The sequence below is a fragment of the Pithys albifrons genome, chromosome 5, assembly GCF_047495875.1.
Source record: "Pithys albifrons albifrons isolate INPA30051 chromosome 5, PitAlb_v1, whole genome shotgun sequence".
NCBI lineage: Eukaryota > Metazoa > Chordata > Aves > Passeriformes > Thamnophilidae > Pithys > Pithys albifrons.
The window spans coordinates 64,715,018-64,734,020 of record NC_092462.1 but is presented as its reverse complement, the minus strand read 5'-3'; the positions used below and the strand labels follow the sequence as shown (position 1 = coordinate 64,734,020).

The window sequence follows — 19,003 nt, the reverse complement described above, 5'->3', positions numbered from 1 at the left end:
TAAGTGTTACTCTTCTGAAATTACAACCTAAAATGTAATTTTTTTGTTGCTTATGGCATTCTTTTAACAAATCAATTTTTGAAACACAGGCATATAATATTGACAAGCTGCCTTTGTGCATTACAGCTTTCAACTTTTATATCTATAAATGGCAATTTCATAGCCTCAGTCCCTGTGGACCAGTTTGTGAACTTATATACTAACTGTACTGATTTTAAAGGGACTGTATTCCCAACTAAGTACTCCACAGGGATCCAGCAATTCACTATCCATCTTCATAAACACAGGAAAGACTTTTTAAAAATGATTAAAGATTTGGGTGGGAGACGATTTCACAGGTAACATATGGGAAAAAGTGATTGTTCAAATGTAGCACTGTTTGGGTGCTTAATATTTTTGAAGATGATAGCAAATGAAGGATGTAAAAAAAAATTGTCATATTTGAAAAGCTTATCTAGAATATTAAAAAAATAATTCTGCAAAATATCATGGAAATAGATAAGATACAGACTAGAACTGAATACTAGTACATGGTCATTCATCAATGCCAACAGCAGTTTTCAGGCTCCTGGCAAACATTTGAATATACCTCACAGTCCTCCTCACTTGCAGTTAAATTACACCCCCCCAAAATGTAAATGCAAATTATTTTTGTAAATTATACAGAGAAGTGCGTGAGACATTAAAGCTCACAGTTTGCAAATTGTACTACAGTTTCCTCCTTAATAAAAGCTCTATTTATAAAGCAATGGTTCATTGAGTATTTTAGAAATAATTTAAGGAAGATTATTCTTTTATTCCTTTCTTGAATATTTTATATTTCCACCATGCCGTAATTGTGCCTCTTTTAATTGCTCTCATTTAAGAGCTAATAAAAGATAAAAATCACACAGCTTTTGAAAGCTATCACAAGAAAGTTTTATGAGCCCAAACTACAAACAGCAAATTCTCTATGTGTTGAAAAAATATAATTACATCACATCAACCATTTTTATGCTTCTGGCTACAGGCACCAAAATAGCAAAAAGGATTTTTATTCCATTGTAGACAGTCAGATACAGTATTCTGTGCTTCGTCCCTTAGAGCAATCAGTCACTATGAACTTGTCCTAGTTAGAACATCTGGGACCACCTTATTACTGTATGGGTGTCACCAAAACTGTGTATTCTACACTCTCTATATCATGTCTACAAACTGGTAACAATGGATCATTTGCAGCAGCTGCCCAGGGCACACCTGACCCCTCAGGCTACAAGCTGTCTGTTAGAGAACCCTGTGAGACGTAGTCTTCACACCCATGACTCACCTGTGTAAACTCCTCTCCGGGGAGGCATTAGCATCCTCACACCCAGCCTGAGGGGTCATTTCTGCTAATGGGCCATCAAGGACTCAAAAAATACCCCATGACTTACAGAGTAAATCACCCATTGTCAAACTCCTCACCCTGGGGGAGGTACTGGGCATTCCCACCTGAACCTGAGCATATATAATCTTAGGGTTTGGGGACTTCTGGTATCACTTGTCAGATCCAGAGGAGAATCAGAACCTCAACAGGACTGTGACCATCATCCTTACCTCCTTTCCTTTACTTTGGACTCAGGGCGACCACGTGGGCCTCAGCACAGGGGCTGATGAACACCATTGTGTTTGTGCCCCAGGGTACTGGGTTATACTTCTGGTTTTTGTAGATTAAAATCAATTTCTCTTTGTATCATTGCATTTATTGTAATGTTTTCATTAAATTTTAACTCTGAGTTATGATCTCTTTTGAGTCTGGTTCATTTCTCCTGCTAGTTTACCTCTAAAGCAGCACAGAACTCTAAGAAACTTAGATGCTGCAGTGAGAAAATTAAGAGATTCTTGAAGAAAAGGGGTTTTTCCCTTTTGACATGAAAATTCTTTAGCTAAACAAGCTCTTACCTAAATGCTAGCTACACTTACTGCTATCACAAACAATGCTGCATGTAGTTCTGTAAAATGAAATTATTTCAAATAAAAATCAATCTTTAAAAAATGAGGCAAATTAGTATCAATTCTCACTAAGGACAACAGGATTCGACGATGATGAAGGCTTGTTTCCAGAATGCTCACATCCAAGAACTTCTGATGCCACAGAGATACAGAAATACCAAGAGCATAGCCAATGATAACACAGTCCCATGAACAAGAACAAATTATTTAAATTGCACAGCACCCTAGCAGCTCTCATTAAAATCAATTCCAGACTGAAGATATATTGGACCGTCTAAGGCTGGCATAGCTCAATTTTGAGAATATGCCTCATGTAAAGGCCACTTCCAGAAATATTTCCTCCCTCCACACACTCTAGAGTCAAATTAACACTAATCTCTTTCTGTCAGTCATTCTCCATGGCTTTGCCTCAGCAATTAAAATTTATGTGTGTAAAAAGAAACCCCAGAGCATTATGCGCTTTGATAAAACTACTTTTTTAAGCAAATCAGCATTGCAGATGCACTCCTTGTCCTGACAGCTTTAGTTTATTCATAACTGTTAGGCGTAATGAGGTGGGAATTAATCAGGTATAATATTTTAGTTCAACTCTGATTCTTGATGATATTATTTAGACAAACTGAACAAACTCTCCGTAGCTCCCATATTGTTGATATTTATCTTGCAACACAGCAAGTAAAATGAGCATCATTGCAGTACCTTAATGTCTGAAAAGTTCAGAAAAACATGATTTTCAAGTGACATATGTCTTGCAATTCTTCAAGAAATCTCCTTTTCAAATAACAAACTCTTTTTTTGCTAACCTGTGAGTAAATCTAATTCTTAAAATGTGTATGTTGATAAAGATTTACTTGCCTTTTGAACTTGTAGAGGATGAAAGCCCCAACTGCAACTAGACAGATAACAAAGAGAACCACAATAGCCCAGTAGCCACTGCCTCCTCCAATCCTCTGAGAGTCTGAAATACAAAATAAAAGAACAGTGTAGCAAGTCCTCTTTCACATCAGTCACATTCTTGAGCCTTCTTTTTTTTAATTGTCAAGTCGAAAATATTTGTTATTTGTGCAACCTTTTCTTTTCCCTCCATCTGTGCCTTCTTCAAAAAGACAAAAAATGTAGAATTAATTTGTGACTTGTGACTGAAAGACAGAGGACCAATTTAAAAACAAAACTAAACCCCAACAACAAACCCAAGGCCCTGGAGATTTAATTATTCATATACTTGGTGGTTGTTTATTTTCAGGGAACCTAAAGTTTTCATAGTAAATGATCACACACCCTAAGTACATGTCTTGCAAAAATAGGGCTGTATTAATTTCACAGATGGAGAAACTAAGGCTGTGAACAACAAATGAACTCATCAAGGTCATACATCAGAAAGGCTGGAGTGAACATGGGATTCTTTCAATCCCAGCCCTTTGTGGTGGCTAACGAATGTCAGCCCTTTAAGCCAGATGAGGTACCACAGCGAGACTGTAGCACAATTCTACAGATAAAAGAGCTTTGTCTTCTACAGAGAGCTAACAGAAAAAATATCACACCAGCATTTACATAAATTGATTGTGACCTGCTAGAGCTGCTCTCCCACAACACACTGAAATAAGAAAGAAGGATATATTATGGCAGATATCACACAAAAAATTATAGGACATTCTAATAAAAGACTCAAGTAAAAGCTGAGCTTTCTGTTTAAAACATCATTTTAACATCTCTATGTTAAAAATACACACAAATATGCACACATACTCTCTTCAACCGGCTTCTGTCAACACAGTGAATCCAGAGAGGTGAGAAATGGATGTATAAAAGTCCCGTTTCTGTTTGTTTTAAACAGAGAAAAAACATAATTCATCTCAGGGCAGGATTAGCCATCAGGAGACCTTCACACTCATTGATTTGAAGATCAGAGATATATGGCAGAGAAGCAAGCCTGTCTCAGACCCATGCAGTTGCAGCAGCAGAGGTAATGGCTGATCTCTGCTTTCTTGGCAGTCAGTGCAACCAAAGTGTCTTCAGAACACCAGATGGGGCTTTTGGAAGCCTGCTTGCCTCTTCCTTCAGGGCACTATTTTGTGCAATAGAGGTATTTACTTAAGGTTGTGGTTATATAGATAAAGCAAGACACTTGTGATACAAAGCACATGGTATGACAAAATGGAAATACATAAGAAATACTTATTTAGTTGTGGTTGTTAATAACTACCAAATGAAAATCTATACATATATATATGCACACACATATATGTATATATATTATCATACATATATAAAATATGTATTTATGTGTTTATTTATATGTAACAAATACCAAGTAAGTATATACAAATGTGTTACATGTACACATATATTGATATAAACATTTTCTCCTTAACTTATCAGAATTCAAACCGACATCCAAAAATGCTTTGTTTATATATTTACCTGAATCGGAGTCAGCTAAAGTCACCAAGACCCAGTATCCTCCTCTCAGAAAGAAACTGATGTTGTGTGCATTCAGGGCCTGCTTTATAGCTGCTATTCTCTGAAAATACAACAGAGGAATGTCAGACATCTTGTGCTCTGTTCTACTTTGAGACAATCAATGCTCTAAAAGGGAAAACCTCTGGTTCATTGAATGGTGAGAAACTCAGAAAGCATTTGTCAATGATTGATTTGAAATCTTAAAAAATTCCATATTTAAAAATCATGCAGAACACCACAAGATGTAAAAGCTGAAAATGTTGTAATTTTATAGCCAAATATTGCTTTACATTTACCCACTATGTGACAGACAGCAAGTCATTTGCATGCACTATTGGATAATAACTTACACAATGCATAATCCATATTAAAAACTCTCCCCTCTTCTAATCTATCAGAAGAAAACCTGTGATGTCACTTTGGATTTCTTGCTATGAAAAGTAACTGCTATTTAACAATGAACTACATACCTTACTTATAATGGGATGGATTCAGTTTGTATCTAATTTTTAACAACACTCTACGGAAACATATACATTCACCCACATGGAAAAAAAATTGGTATTCCTCCCATTTTCCTCTAGTGGATAGACCATAGTAAAATATGATCTCTCATGTTTTTTATGGAGCAGGACCATTAAATATACCATCACATCCTAGTCCTAGATGACAAACCATCTGAATTATCCCTTCTACTTGCTTGTGTCTTCAACATAGGCAATTTTCTAAAATATCAAAGCAAGTTTTATACTCTATGCCTTATAATTTGGGGTATGACTACCCAGAGGATGCCAAATTAGAAATATACTTTATATCCATGAAACTTTCACGAGAACTCCTTTTATGATACTATCAATTATGATGCTCATCTTTGACAAGCCTTTGCAGTTTAATAGACAGAAATCCCTGTAGTGTCTCTCATATTGCAGACAGAAACTACACAAAAGTTCTTATACAAGCATTCGAATTTTCCATTTTCTTTTTCTACATCCTTCTAATAATATTATTAGAACATGTGAACACAATGGCTCCTGCATTTTAAGAATGCAAAAATAATGACACTATTCAAACTCTTACCCACTTATACATCTGGGGTTCTGACCTTTTCTTTTTGCCAAAGCAATTCACTGGGAATTTTCATGTAGTAGTTTGTCTGCATAGACTCTCAAATCTTCCTGAGACCCACTACCTTCCAGATTATAGTTTAATTTCACTTTAATTGCCTTTTCCAACTGCACTCATTCCAACTAAGATTAGACATGTAATATATGTGCATAAATTGAGCAACTAAGTCATCATTTAGAGTCAATGATTAGAATACTTTTGAAATTTCTGTCTTCCTGAAAGCAGGTTAAATAAGCCAGATTTCATTTCTACATGAATAAATTTGAGACAAAAAGGGCTTTTGCCAGAATGGAAACAAATTTCCAAATTTGTCCAAAGTGCTCCTACTACTACACTAGCAGCTTACTTCTGGTATTTGTTATTGACGGCTACTTTTATCAATAATGACTCCTAGTCTAGATATCATCACATCCCAATTCTCCATGTAAAACATAAGTAAAAACTCCAGCAAGTAGGTGTTTTCTATCTGACTAAAAATTATTGCCTCTAAAAATGTTTCTGAAACAATGAAATATTCCCAAATCTAAAAGGTCTTCAGCTGAGAACAAAAAAGTTCTCTTTAAGGAAAGACAACTCATAACAAGTTAAGGATTTCTGGGACACCTCCTTAAAATGTGCAGAAAACATTCTGCATTGGTGAGTCCTCCAAACAGTGTCACAACACTGTTTCTGAGAACTGGCCCACGAAGCATGACAAAGCACATCCTTCCAGTGACACATAACAAAGACCTTCATGATTCTCTTTTAGTAACAGAAGGCAATGCAAGGAATATTTAAACAAGTGACATGAGTATTTTCCTGTTGACTTAACCAGTTATTGCTTATAGCTTTTTTTACATTGGGTATATTTCAGGATATTTCTTCAATCACAATAGATTCTCATACAACACATTTTTTCAAAATTTGCACCATTCATGTCTAGGTCAAGAAATTTATATGCATGTATCAATAGCTAAAGCAGTGCCCATTAGCAATAACATGAAAATAGAAAGATAGGCAGCTGGCTGTAGAAGAATGGCTCTACAGCATTGTACTCTCTGAAAAAATCTGTGCTGGAATGTGATAGTAGTGCACCTCACTTTTTATCACTGGATAGCATAGGCCACTGTAATTGCTCCTGTCTCCCTTGTTCCTGCTCTGGCCTCAGCCCCCATGGGTCTGACCTGGTTCATCCTAACAATGTCAGGAATGTAGATCTATTCTCCAGATCATACAATTACTTTCCCCTTTTAGTGCTCCTCTAGTATCTGAAAACCTTTGCAAGGTCTTACTGAAGGACTCCTCATTACAAAACCATGCCCTGTAAAACTACTGTAATATCCCTATAGCTCCACTGAAAAGAAGTTTTTCCAAATCATTTGCAACATATGATTGTTCTTCTTTATGCTTGGGGACAACTCATCTGATGTCTCATACACAAACATGAGAAAAATCTTGATTAAAATTGATGATATTCTTTAAGCTGTCTTGAAGCACAGTGCTAACATAGAAGTTGAGGTTTAAAGGGAACTAATTAGGTTTAACACTTTGCAGTGAACTAAAATGTTTGTACAACCAAAGAATCTATCACCATTAATTTCCTTAAATTATTAAAGACATCCATTCCACATGTGTCCAAAATAAAGATTTTCATTTAGAAGCTGTACTTTGCTTCTTCAAGGATGGAAAGTTGCAAATAATTTTGAAGTGGTAATATTTCCCTTTCTGAAAGCCTTAGTTCATGTGTGGCTCTCAACAAAAACTTGTAAAAATTAACTATATTCTGCAACATGCTCAGAAATGCTCACTGTGATTACAGGGGAGAATGGTAAGAGTTTGGCACTGCCAAAAAAGCAAAAAAACTTTGTGTACTCTCACTGTAGTCTGTGCATTTTAAAGCCAGACACCTGTTCAAGTATGTGGACAACTTCAACATACTCCTTTGGACCTTTCAAATTGTATCCCATCAACTCTTGTCTTACCTACTTCTCCAGCTCTTTGGATGTTGTGACCTTCTCTTAAAAAGCTGTAAAATGCCCTTCAAAATTAATGATACCTTATACTCATTATTTGTAACTGGCAGGACTTGCAAGACACAGGCACAGACCTGGGATCTATTCCTTCTCTATCACAGCAAATGACAAATATAATAAATTATAAGTGCCAAACTGCCTTCTGGTTTTCAATTGGCATAAGGTCTTTTATTAAGAAACGAGCATGGTCTGGAAATAAGTAGTGAGAAAACAATGTCTGATTTTCATTCCTGTGTTCACTATACTTGTTTCCTGCCAGTTGAAAAGGACATTTGCTCACAAAGGCAGAAAATACATGCTCGATGCTCTTTACATTATGGGTCAATTACCAAGGTTCTAGTTTTGTTTTGACCTGAAATCTATTTTGCTTCTGAAGACCGTGCAGAGATGGTTCATCCCTCTTTAAAAGTAGCAGTGTTCTAAACACACTTCTTACTTTAGTGGACTTTCACAGAATGACATGCATCACTGCTGTTTGTGTTTAAAAACCAGATCAATATTAAATATTCTTGAGCAATACACTAATACCAGTAAGCACTAGGCTATGGTGGTCTGTACAGTGACAAACACAGCAGACACAGCTGCTGTGAGCTTTTACATGTATTGCATCAGGTGGGAGTGAGATCTTTACACAGGGAGGGAACGTTGCTTCTCAACTTCGTATAAGGATAATGGGAGTACAGACATTAGTTGCAAAAGAGGATTAAGACTGTCCTAAGCAGACTCTCATTTCTCTGTTTACCTTATCGCTGGTTATACTTCTCTTCTTTTTGGGTTGGTTTGCTGGGAGTAGCACATGCAGGTCAGCAGCTGTGGGCAGACCAGGCTTCACAACTGTCAGCAGTGTTTCTTCAGGAATATTGGTTTCCTGCGAAGACAGCAAAGGCACACGGCAAATTACAGGACAGCACGCTTTGTGTTTAATATAAAATACAGAAATAACTCCATATGTGGCTTTTACATCCTTAATATTTAGAGGGGATTCCACTAGAAGCTAAAGCATGACAAAGGGAAGCATAAATGTGAGCATAAATGACATATGAGCGGCTCTTTGAAGACTGGAAGAGCTAAGTGTTGCTATCACATTAATGTAATTCAATGGCAACAAGAAAAGAAGCAAAATGAAGAGGTATGCAGGTTTTATCAAAAGTCTGCAATTGTGGGAGAATGCAAGTTTTATCAAAACTCTGCAATGGCTGAACATTTCTAGGGTAAGATAAAAATACTCATAAGTGATTTCAGATCCTTTGTGGGCCACTCAGAGTGTAGACTTAGGGCATATTCAGTATAGCTAACTTTAGCTTAGAAAGGTTACTTTTCCATCTGTGTTTAATGGGGAGAGACAAGTCTTCCAATGTGAGACGAGAAGCAACTATGTTCAGTTCCCAAAATGGTAATGAGTATCCTCATTTCCCCACTTAAAGACAAGTACATCACTTTTCAAAATATTTTGTGCAAATTTGGCTTTCAGTCTCAAATTCCTCCTATGTTGTATAATGCAGCCATGCAATTCAAATGATGATACCCTGAACATTTGCTGTACCCTTCCTCAAACAGATTCTGAAATTCCATTAAATTGTTCATGTACTTTGGCAAATGTTTTAGTAATTCTTAAAATGCAAGGTTGACTTTACAAGGGAGCAGAATATTTATTTGACTGACACTGGTTATGGAATGAGTTTAAGTTGATAAAAGTGGGAAATTACTTAAATTTGACATTGTATATGAGCCTACTAAAAAAGGCAGGAAACTATGTAAAGTCAAAAATTCAGAGCCTGATTTGCACTACTCCAAATCCAGGAAAAGTGGAGTGATTTAAAGGGGAAATATTTTATAAACAATACCAACCCGTTACTTAAGGCTATTGACTTCACAAAAGGCAGTTGTGCACCCACAGCTGGTGACGGAGTGTGTACCTGAAGAGCACAGCTCTCAAGCTCAGAATTTTCATGAGATGCTCTTTACTTATCTCACAGCACTATTGTGTAGCTTTGTATTTGATTTAACCTACAGGACTCAGCTGTTCCCATTCTGCATTTCTTCTGTGAATACAATCTAACAAAACAGCTGTACAAACTGTGTGCCCATACATTATATGTAATTTTCATAGTTACACAACTAGCATAATAGATTCTTCCTTTCTGCTTTGCTTTTACACAAAAACAATGTCTTTTATGTTACACAGCATCCTTTGCTTAGCTTCTAAATCCAGCACATTTAAGCTACCCTTCCTGTTTTGGAGTCAGCAGTATTTGCCAATACATCCATCCCTAATACCAGAGAGCAATATTTAGCATTAATTGCCAATTAGGCTGTGTTAGACCTAAACTGCCTATGTTATAATATCATTGCCTACAGCCTGCATGTAAAAGTGACACTAGGTTCAAACTTGCTTGAAATGTGGCTCATGAGGTTCACTTTATTATTTCTCCCAGCCTCTTTTTTTCTAAACGAGAAGGTATTAACTTAACCTTCAAGCTTTATGACTGGCGAGGGAACATTTTATGAGCAATCAGGAAGAGCACCTTTGCAAGAAGTCGTGTTACTACCCGTCCTATGTCTTCCCTCCACTCTGGTATGTCGGGGTTGTACGTGTCCAGGTGGTTAGTAAACTTCAAAGGAAGAACGTGAAAATTATCTAGAAAAACAAAAAGAAACATTTTGTGCAAGTAACAAACCAGGCTGCAAAAAGACCTAAAAGCTGAGAATCTGTATTTAGCTTTTTGTGCTGTGCATTCCTGCCATACCTAGAACTCCCACTGCTCTCTGCTGTCAGGCACTCAATTTCTTTCTGTATTTCCATCAACATCATCAAATTTGTGCCCCAAGATTAAAAAGCAGGAAGAAAAGGAAATAATCAAAGCAAATTTACATACATGCTCTGGGGTCATAATGTTCCCAATAACTTTCTCTTAGGTCAATAGGTCACACAGAAGTCATTAGTTTCTTTTATTTGGAATGAGAATGTTCCACTGGAGTTTATTTTTACTGAGTCATAAACATGCAGGAGTTTGCCCACATGTTCCTATTTTCCATAGAAGATGAATACCTCACAAACTGCATAAACTAGATATGAAAGTAAGAACAGAAATGATAAGTCAAAGACTAACTACTGCTCTCTTTGAAAAAATAAAACCAAGGTACACCTACAACTTATGTCTGGATATTGTAAAAAGTATCTGAAATGGGTTCATCCTTAGAAAATAGACTCAAAATCTGCCCTTTCTCCCTCAGGCTCCTTGGATGAACACCTGGGGAATTAACACAAAGAAGAAATAGAGACCACCTGGAATGAACAAGACAAACCCAACTCCCCCAATACTTTCAGCAGAATTATATTCTAATGTGGCTTTCTTTTCCAAAAGTTTCTTTATTTCCCTCATGGCCAATACTTTCGTCCTCCTGATATGAGGATTGCCAACAGTAAGAGCAAAAGGAATGCTGGAAAGCCAAAGTCATTGAAGTAGTCACACTAAGAGGGTTATATTTCTAAAGATTACTAAAAAAGCTGATGCACTTATAAGTGGTTGCATAAATATTAAATCCATTTATCTTAGAAAAGGAGAAGGTTCATAAAAGTTCCATTTAGCATAAGTGTGGGTTTTAACATTATTTTAAATTAATAAGTATACTAAAAGCAAAAAATAACAGAATCTGCCTCAGACAATAGAGATGTATCATGTTTTGTATTGCATGATATCTGAAGGCTTTTAGCTCTGCATTGAAAATAACCTTTTATACTTATCACAATTCCCACAAGTGACAGCACAAATACAAATGTAAATAATTTGCCAGCACTACATTTTCCACAGTATATAATGCCTTGTCACCACATTATAAGACACAAAAAACCACCAGGGCACAGTGTGGAACAAGAACTGAAGGGTTATTCAATAATTACAGCAGAGCTATACCTGATCCATACGTTCAGATAAACATCAAAAGTCCAGCAACATACTGTGATAAAAGGCAACCCATTGACTTTGTTTTCAATGCTGAGAGCATATATACAACTAAATTTTCTTCTTTTTTTTCAGAGGTATGTAAACAACAACAACTTTATTTAGAAATTCTGGGAAACTGCCTAGTCGTAGGCCAGAAGACTGTTGCCACATACAGCATTTGGGAACTGCAGTAACATTTAAAATAAGCATAGGGAACAAAATGCTCCACATTAAACCCTTCCACACAATCCCACTGTTCAGTTTCATGGAGTTGCTCAGTGACAGTTCATCCCTATAATTTGAAGACTTAAATGTGGCATTAGATGTAATTTCACAACAGGATCAATTATACCAGGGCTGGCTTAAGAGGTACAATAACAAGTACATATGAAACAAAAAAGTGAAAAAGACTAATGTCTCACCAAAAACATGGACAACTTTTGAGTCTTGAAGCATGGAGCTCCCACAGGAAACTTGCACTGTAACTCTGACATCACCTGTCACAGCAAACTTTGTCACCAGAAAACTTTCCAGTGTAAGCAGTGGCTTTAAAAAACAAAGAGTTGAAAATAGAATTTGAGTAAGAACCACAAGAACAGTGTCTGAAGAGACTGCCATTAAAAATATCAGTAAAAAGTTTACACATCAATTTTCAATTAATATTTTATCAAATTTTTCTATATCAGTTTTTAATACAGGATGTTTCTTTCACTAAATGGATCCTTTATAAACAGAATAGCAGCCAGATGGGGCAAATACATATTTTAGAATAATTGGTAGAGTATTAGGACTTCAGCCAGATCTCACTAAAATAAATGGATTTTGAGGCAGACTCAACAATCTCTACAAATTATATGAAGCAAGTCATTTGCATCAAAAAAATGTAGGGTATATCAGGGTCAAAAGGATTAATGCTGCCAACTTGGAGCACCAGTCCACAGTAACCACCAAGGTGAAGCGGAGTTACCTTGTTCCCTGACCACATCCATATGAATTAAAACCCTTCACCAGACTACATGGACCTGCAGTGCCCGTTCCAGCAATGGCAAAGTCCATAATGATGAACAGATACTGGCTGGTTTCATGGTAGACAGCACATTTACATGAAAAAAGTTCACTGCACTTATTAGAAGCTTTCCTCTGCCCCATAAAGAGAGTATTTAACTTATCTGTTATTGAAAGAACTACCTTAAAAGCAATTAACCTAGCTAGGCAATAAATATTCCCAATAGAAATACTTGGATATTTATTATTCTAGGACATGTTTATATAAACTTTGATCCCCAAATGAATATCACTAGATTGTTTGAGTCCTCTCAGTGTTTTGATATCTTTTAAGATATCTCATTTATTTTTAAAATGACAGTTTATCTTAGGCCCCTAGAAAATATTTATCTATATAATGAATATATACATATATATTTCTGTAGAGCACTTAATTTACAGTACTCACATTATCAACTTGGAAGCGCATAAGTTTCATTATTTACCAGTATGATGATCCCAAAATCCATCCCCCCCACCCCCGTAATGAAACTGACTAATTTTGTTTTCCCCCCCAAAAAAGAAAATAGTTTAGAAATTAAAGGAAAGGGACAACCCTTATTGAAAGGAAATTGAAAATCTCAGTCAAACCATTTGTGTACCTGAAGATTGTTTCCTATCCACCAGTAGAAAACTGTCAAATTAGGGTTCTTAGGCAGTATGATGGCTGTCAGGTTCACCTCCTGGTTTCTCCCAATGACTGGAACCACTTCTAAATTTAAAGCCTGGAGTGGAGCTGAACAAAGTTCCCAAAATATTATTGAACAAGAATCCATCAGTTTACTAATGTCTCTTTCCCCAAAAGCACACCATGACTTATTTATTTTTTCCTCCCTTCTGCTTTTACATCTATGTTAAAAGCTATGGGCATAATTGGAAAGACCTAATTTCAACCAAAAACCATCACTCAAATCACCCTGAAATCCCAGAAACAAAATCTTAAAACAATGAGATGGATCAACAAAATGCATTTTCTCAGATGTCCATTTTTTTTGATGCGTTTCCAATTCTGCAACACATAAGCAAATACTTCAGTAAAAAGTGGAAAAGCCAATCTCAACTATTTGGTTTTTGGATTTTTCTTTTTAGTAACAACAGATCAAATGAATAGTAATCTAACAAATCTCAAATTGCAAAGGGAAAAGCAGAAAACTGAAAAAGAATGCTGCTGACTACTTCTCATTTTCGTTATAAAATATCATCTGTTAGGCTCACACCACACACAATCACTCATTAATGCACGCTTTAAAATAGATGTGTACATTAGGGAAGTGTCTATTTGCAAATCAAAATAGATATCTTCTGTACTCCAAAATGCATCTTAGAGTACGTTTATTCCTTTCTGAACTATGAAGGCCATAAACATTACTATTTGTATAAAAGAAATGCATCCTTACAATGCTTTTATCTGCTTCTAAGTGTTGTGTTTATTAGTGTTGAGCTGCTTCTCAGTACAAGTGCATTGAAAGAAAGCCTTTCCCTCGGAGGTTTCTGAGTATATCTTTTTCAGAATGTATAAAGGTAAATCTTTATAACAGTATACTAGAATATCTTAACTTCACCTGCTCTATCTGCCCAGGATACCAAACCACTATATGGCCTGACATGCATTCATTACACAGAATGAATTCTAACCCATCCATTTTTGTACTGTTCTAAATATCTTTTAACTCATCCAAAGGTTTTTCATCTTACTGCAAATTTACTGGTAATTAACATCAGTCTAATGTATTTCCCTTACTCTGTGTCAGGAACTGAATCTTTGCCTGTTCACTTCTAATTCACTTTGATTGAACTTCGAGAGTAAGTTGTCTGTCCTCCTTTTCCACCTCACTTCACCTGGTCTGTGTGCTGCTTCATCCCACTGTAAGGCTGTACTGTCACTCTGCATTTTCTACAATGACTCTCCAACCACCTATATGAATTCAAGATAGACTGTGTGCTTAAACAAATGATTTCTTCAATAGCTTCCAGAGGAGTTAATATGTTTCTCCCTGTTGCTGATGTCCTGAAGAAAATTCAGAAGTTTTAGGAATTTCATTAAATTTGTTCCTTGTAGAAATAGATTTTCCTTCCAATGAGGCAAAATAAAGCAGTCTGGAGGGATCGATGAAACTGCATTGCTTTTGCCATAAATTTGCATTTTGACAGAGGAAATTGATAAATTTAAGATATGTTTTTTCTCCTGAAGAAGGTTACTTTGTTTTTTGAAAGTTTTACAGGGCAAGTTGTTTGGTACTTGAACGATGAGTGCTATTTCAAGCTTGCTGTTACTGTCTATTAAAGAGCTGAGAGTAATTATTTCAAGTCCTTCTGTTTGTCTCTGTCATACAAGTCCATAATGCATTTGGAAAAGCTTTACAGCACCTTTAAGGGTGCAATATGAGAACTGAAGCTGACTTACATGATTTCTACTTCACAAAGTTATAATTTCCATACAATCATCCCAGTTCCCTGATTATTCACTCATTATAAAGACCATGGTTTCATGAAAAATAAAATGTGTGCAGTGTATGTAGCAATGTATGTAGTTCTTCTTCAAGTATTTTTATTCTGAGTTTTCTACTCACATTTAGACTACCAGACTTGCTTTAATGTCATTAGAAAGTTGTAGGTTGTGTAAGCTGGATCAGAAAGCACGGTTTGCATGAAAGGCCAAAATTCATGTAATTGTCCTGCATTACAGAGCATCCCATAGCAAAGGAACTCTGCAATGAAAAATATTCCCTTTACCATTTGCCTCTAAAAACATCCCCTGAGGATAATGCATCAGCCAGAGACAGAGGGAAAGCAGGACTCTGTGGACATTTCTGTTTTCATGATATTCCACAGAGAAAAATCTCCCTTAATGGCTGTTAGTGTTTCACTAGAAAGTAGAAATTACGGTTTAATTAGTGCCAACTAATTTCCTCAAATCTTGTACTTTACCTAAAAAATTAAACAGAGCAAATCACATGGAAAGCACTTATTCAAAGAGGGTGAGTAACACACTTCCATAAGCCTTCTAGTCCGTGTGCAGGAACAAGCTCCATGGACAAGCTCAGGAAGGTATCACATCTGCCTCAGTGCACTGCTGCCTCTGCACTTTAGCACCAAAATTCCTTTAACACACCAGTCATTTGCATATGTAAAATAACTCTGACTTCTGCACTTTGCAAATCCACTGCGTAAAACAAAATTGACATCTTTTAGTTTTACAATTTATCCTAATACAGGTCACACTAAAAGCGCATTTGGAGACAGTGTTTGTTCTATTTTCCATTAGGGCTTGCTACTGCTCATCATTTTCTAAACGGTTAGAAGTTATTCTCAGAGAGAAGGATGTCATACCAAGGTTTTGTTCTATTCACTACTTGTACAGACTGTTTCTGTGCCCAATCTACTTCTCAGCTCCTAGAAGCTTCTCAAAAGTAACAATGAAGCCTAAATAATTTGCCTCAGCTCTCAAATTTATGATTTGAAAAACAAACATGACAAAGAAACAGAAAATGAAACAGAAGTGGAGAATTCCATTGTGATCCTCTCTCTTTGGCCATTAGCATGAGTATGTTGGGCTCCATCTGCGAATCAAAGCAGAGCTGAAAACTCTGGACTCAAGGACACTGACCAGCAAAATACATTAAGTATCAGCAGTCACTAGACAAGCTGACATAAACTGCATGGATCTGTGCACACTCCTGTATATGGCTCCAGTGATTTCCATTGCTTTGGGATTAGGATGGAAGACACACCACTCACAAGAGAGAGAAACAGACTCCTGTAGAATGCAAGATGAGTATCTTTTCCTTTGATGTTATTCGTTTCTGAGTTTTTGATGCATTTGAACACAGGCTGTCTTGAATCTCAAAGGAAGAGGAAAATTCAGTTCCAGTCATGAGTTTCCCTCTTCATTTCAGTTATAAGATGACTGGGGTACACTAAGCTTGCAATGGTGCATGAAATTCCATGTACTGTGCTATTCTGTATTTTACATCTGTTTGATTGGGGGGGTTTTAGGTCTTAATTAAGGAGAGAGAAAATGAAATCTAAGTAATACTGCCTGTCAACATGAAGTTATATCCATGCAGTATTTAAAACTCTGTGAGAATTAACCAACTAAAATCTAGATTTAGAAACACTGAGATTTTTACTATTTTTTAAAATCACACAAAAGCTCATATGTTTCTCAACATGTCTGTTCACTTGCTTTACATTAAATCTAGAAGCTTTAAAAAAGATATAGCTTGAAGTGTTAAATTTTAGCTGCTAAGTCTGTCCACAGAGTTTTGAATCAGGGAGATGGATCAAACCTGAGATTTGAACTGAGGCATGATTGGTATTTAAAAGATTAATATACCATTCTTTTGCCAAATCCAAACAAAACTCTGACCTCCTACTACATTAGATTTACAAGCCAGTGCATTAAAAACATACAACACTGCAAGGCTGCACAAGAGTCTTGAAAAAAATATGGGTTTTCGTAATTGTTACTAGTAATATGCTTTACTACTTCATGGCTTTCACAAGGTTTTTACACAGTGGTAAAGTAAGAACACCAAAGGGTTGATTTACAGTTGACTTGGATGAACACCACAGCCTCATCATGCCCAGCCACATTCTCAGCCTTCACCGAGACACGGTAAATCCCAGGATTCTCATAGCGGTGACGGATGGGCTCTCCAGTCATCGTAAGGTTCACATATATCGCCTTAAAGCCATCTCCAAGATCTACCTGGTATTTGGTACTCAATATATCACCCTAAAAGGAAAATATATCAAAAACATGTTAAATGGCCAGAATCAAAATAGACAGGACACATGTTTATAACCCTTTAATGAATCACAACAGCATTTTCAGTGCCTGCCAGACACTTTGACTCAATTGCAATAGCTGTGACAAAACCACTACACCCATGGCAGTGATAGTGCAACAGATGCTGTGTGCATTAATAGAGACAATACCAAATTCCCACAGTAAGGTGCTACATTAAAGGTAGACATCCCAGAGCACTAACCAAGTTGTAGGGCACAGGAACCATCATTCCTGTCTTAATGCAGCTGGACATCAATTAACAAAATCGTGCAGGGCAGCCCCAATTCTGAAGTGACGCTTGTATGATTGCAAGGAACTGAAGATTGTTATTTCAGCAGGTTACTACTCATCCAGTGAACTTCTAGCCTTTCCAATTACAAAGCAAAAGAAATTGGCTAAGACATTTCTCACAGCAACTTGAAAGAGAAAAGAGACCAAAAAACCCTAGTTTTGTGAAATTTCTAATTCTGCTCTGCAAAATGTTGTTCGCACAGCACAGCCACTGAACAGCATGGAGTCCTGAATCGCTTTGTTCTAGTACATACCGTCTAGAAATTATAGAAACTAGTGTACCAGAGGTTAGAAGTCATACATTAAACTAAGCTAGACATTTCAGTCGGATGAAATGGTAAAGATCCAAGACTTTTGGGAGTTAGAGGCAAGGTTTTCCAAGTTTGACAGGTCATGCCACTGAACAAAGAAAAGGTAGAAGTCCAACAGTGATGAAGATGCTTGAAGACCACCCAGAGGGATGAAGTCAGAAGACCACTACCCAAATTTGAAGCCAAAAGCAAAGTTCCACCCAAGATTCTGCCCAGTCATTAATATGGAAATTAGAAGGTCTTAACTATGAACTTAAGGCTGTAAATGGCTTATTTTACACAAACAAGTTAGGCAAGTTTTTGCCCAGTACGAACTCCAACGTTGTCAATAAATACCTTGCTGCTATTAGAATTCAGAAGTTTCTTTTAGCAGCTATTTTTGTGGTGTTTTCACTTGTCAGCCTTCTAACCACATCCTCTGAGTGTCAACCATGTGGGCCTTTAAGACCCAAGCTGGGATCTTCACACAGAGTTGTACAGCATCATACTGAGCTACCAGCATGTCTAGAACTAGCATGCTGTAATGCAAAATTAGGTGCATGCTTAATGAAGCAGATTACCAAGTTCAGTTTGAAGAAGGGTTCATAAGTCCAGTCAAATAATTCTATCATATCAAATATCTCATGAAATTTATAATTCATCACACATCTGCTAAAGTGTTCCTTTAACTGACCCCGTCTCCCTAAACTGAGGCCTAAAGAACTGCAAGACTGATAATACTTTTAGATACAAACATGCTCATCTCATCTCTCATGTTGTCATGGTGTGGCTGGTCAGGAGAGAACTCAGGCCTGTGCTACATGGACAGGCAATTTGGATGCAGTCAAAGGAAAATCCATTTTAGCCGTAAGCAGTAATCCTTTCTCAATACTACTGGCAGCACTACCTTGATGAGCTGCCCTGCTTCCTTGATCTCCAGCAGTATTTATGTTCCTGCTTGCTTGCCATAAAACACAGCCATCACAGCCATGCAATTAAGATTGCCGGGACAGGCTTCATAGAAAAGCCTCTGAGCAGTGAAAACAGAGTATTGATTTAAAAAATTTCATTGCC

The 19,003-nt window shown here is 36.7% G+C and overlaps 1 protein-coding gene across 5 annotated transcripts in view; it reads right to left on the bottom strand.

Annotated features, from left to right (window-relative positions):
• Positions 1-19,003, bottom strand: part of SORCS2 (sortilin related VPS10 domain containing receptor 2) — a 553,207-nt gene that overhangs the window by 19,882 nt on the left and 514,322 nt on the right. For all 5 annotated transcript variants that reach the window (XM_071556850.1, XM_071556852.1, XM_071556851.1 and 2 more), the window contains exons 19-25: positions 17,108-17,294; positions 13,159-13,292; positions 11,935-12,058; positions 10,094-10,206; positions 8,311-8,436; positions 4,393-4,492; positions 2,827-2,929 (exon numbers count right to left, since the gene is read on the bottom strand). In XM_071556850.1, coding sequence (XP_071412951.1) covers positions 2,827-2,929; positions 4,393-4,492; positions 8,311-8,436; positions 10,094-10,206; positions 11,935-12,058; positions 13,159-13,292; positions 17,108-17,294 — 887 coding nt within the window. The remainder of the gene's footprint in view (positions 1-2,826; positions 2,930-4,392; positions 4,493-8,310; positions 8,437-10,093; positions 10,207-11,934; positions 12,059-13,158; positions 13,293-17,107; positions 17,295-19,003) is intronic.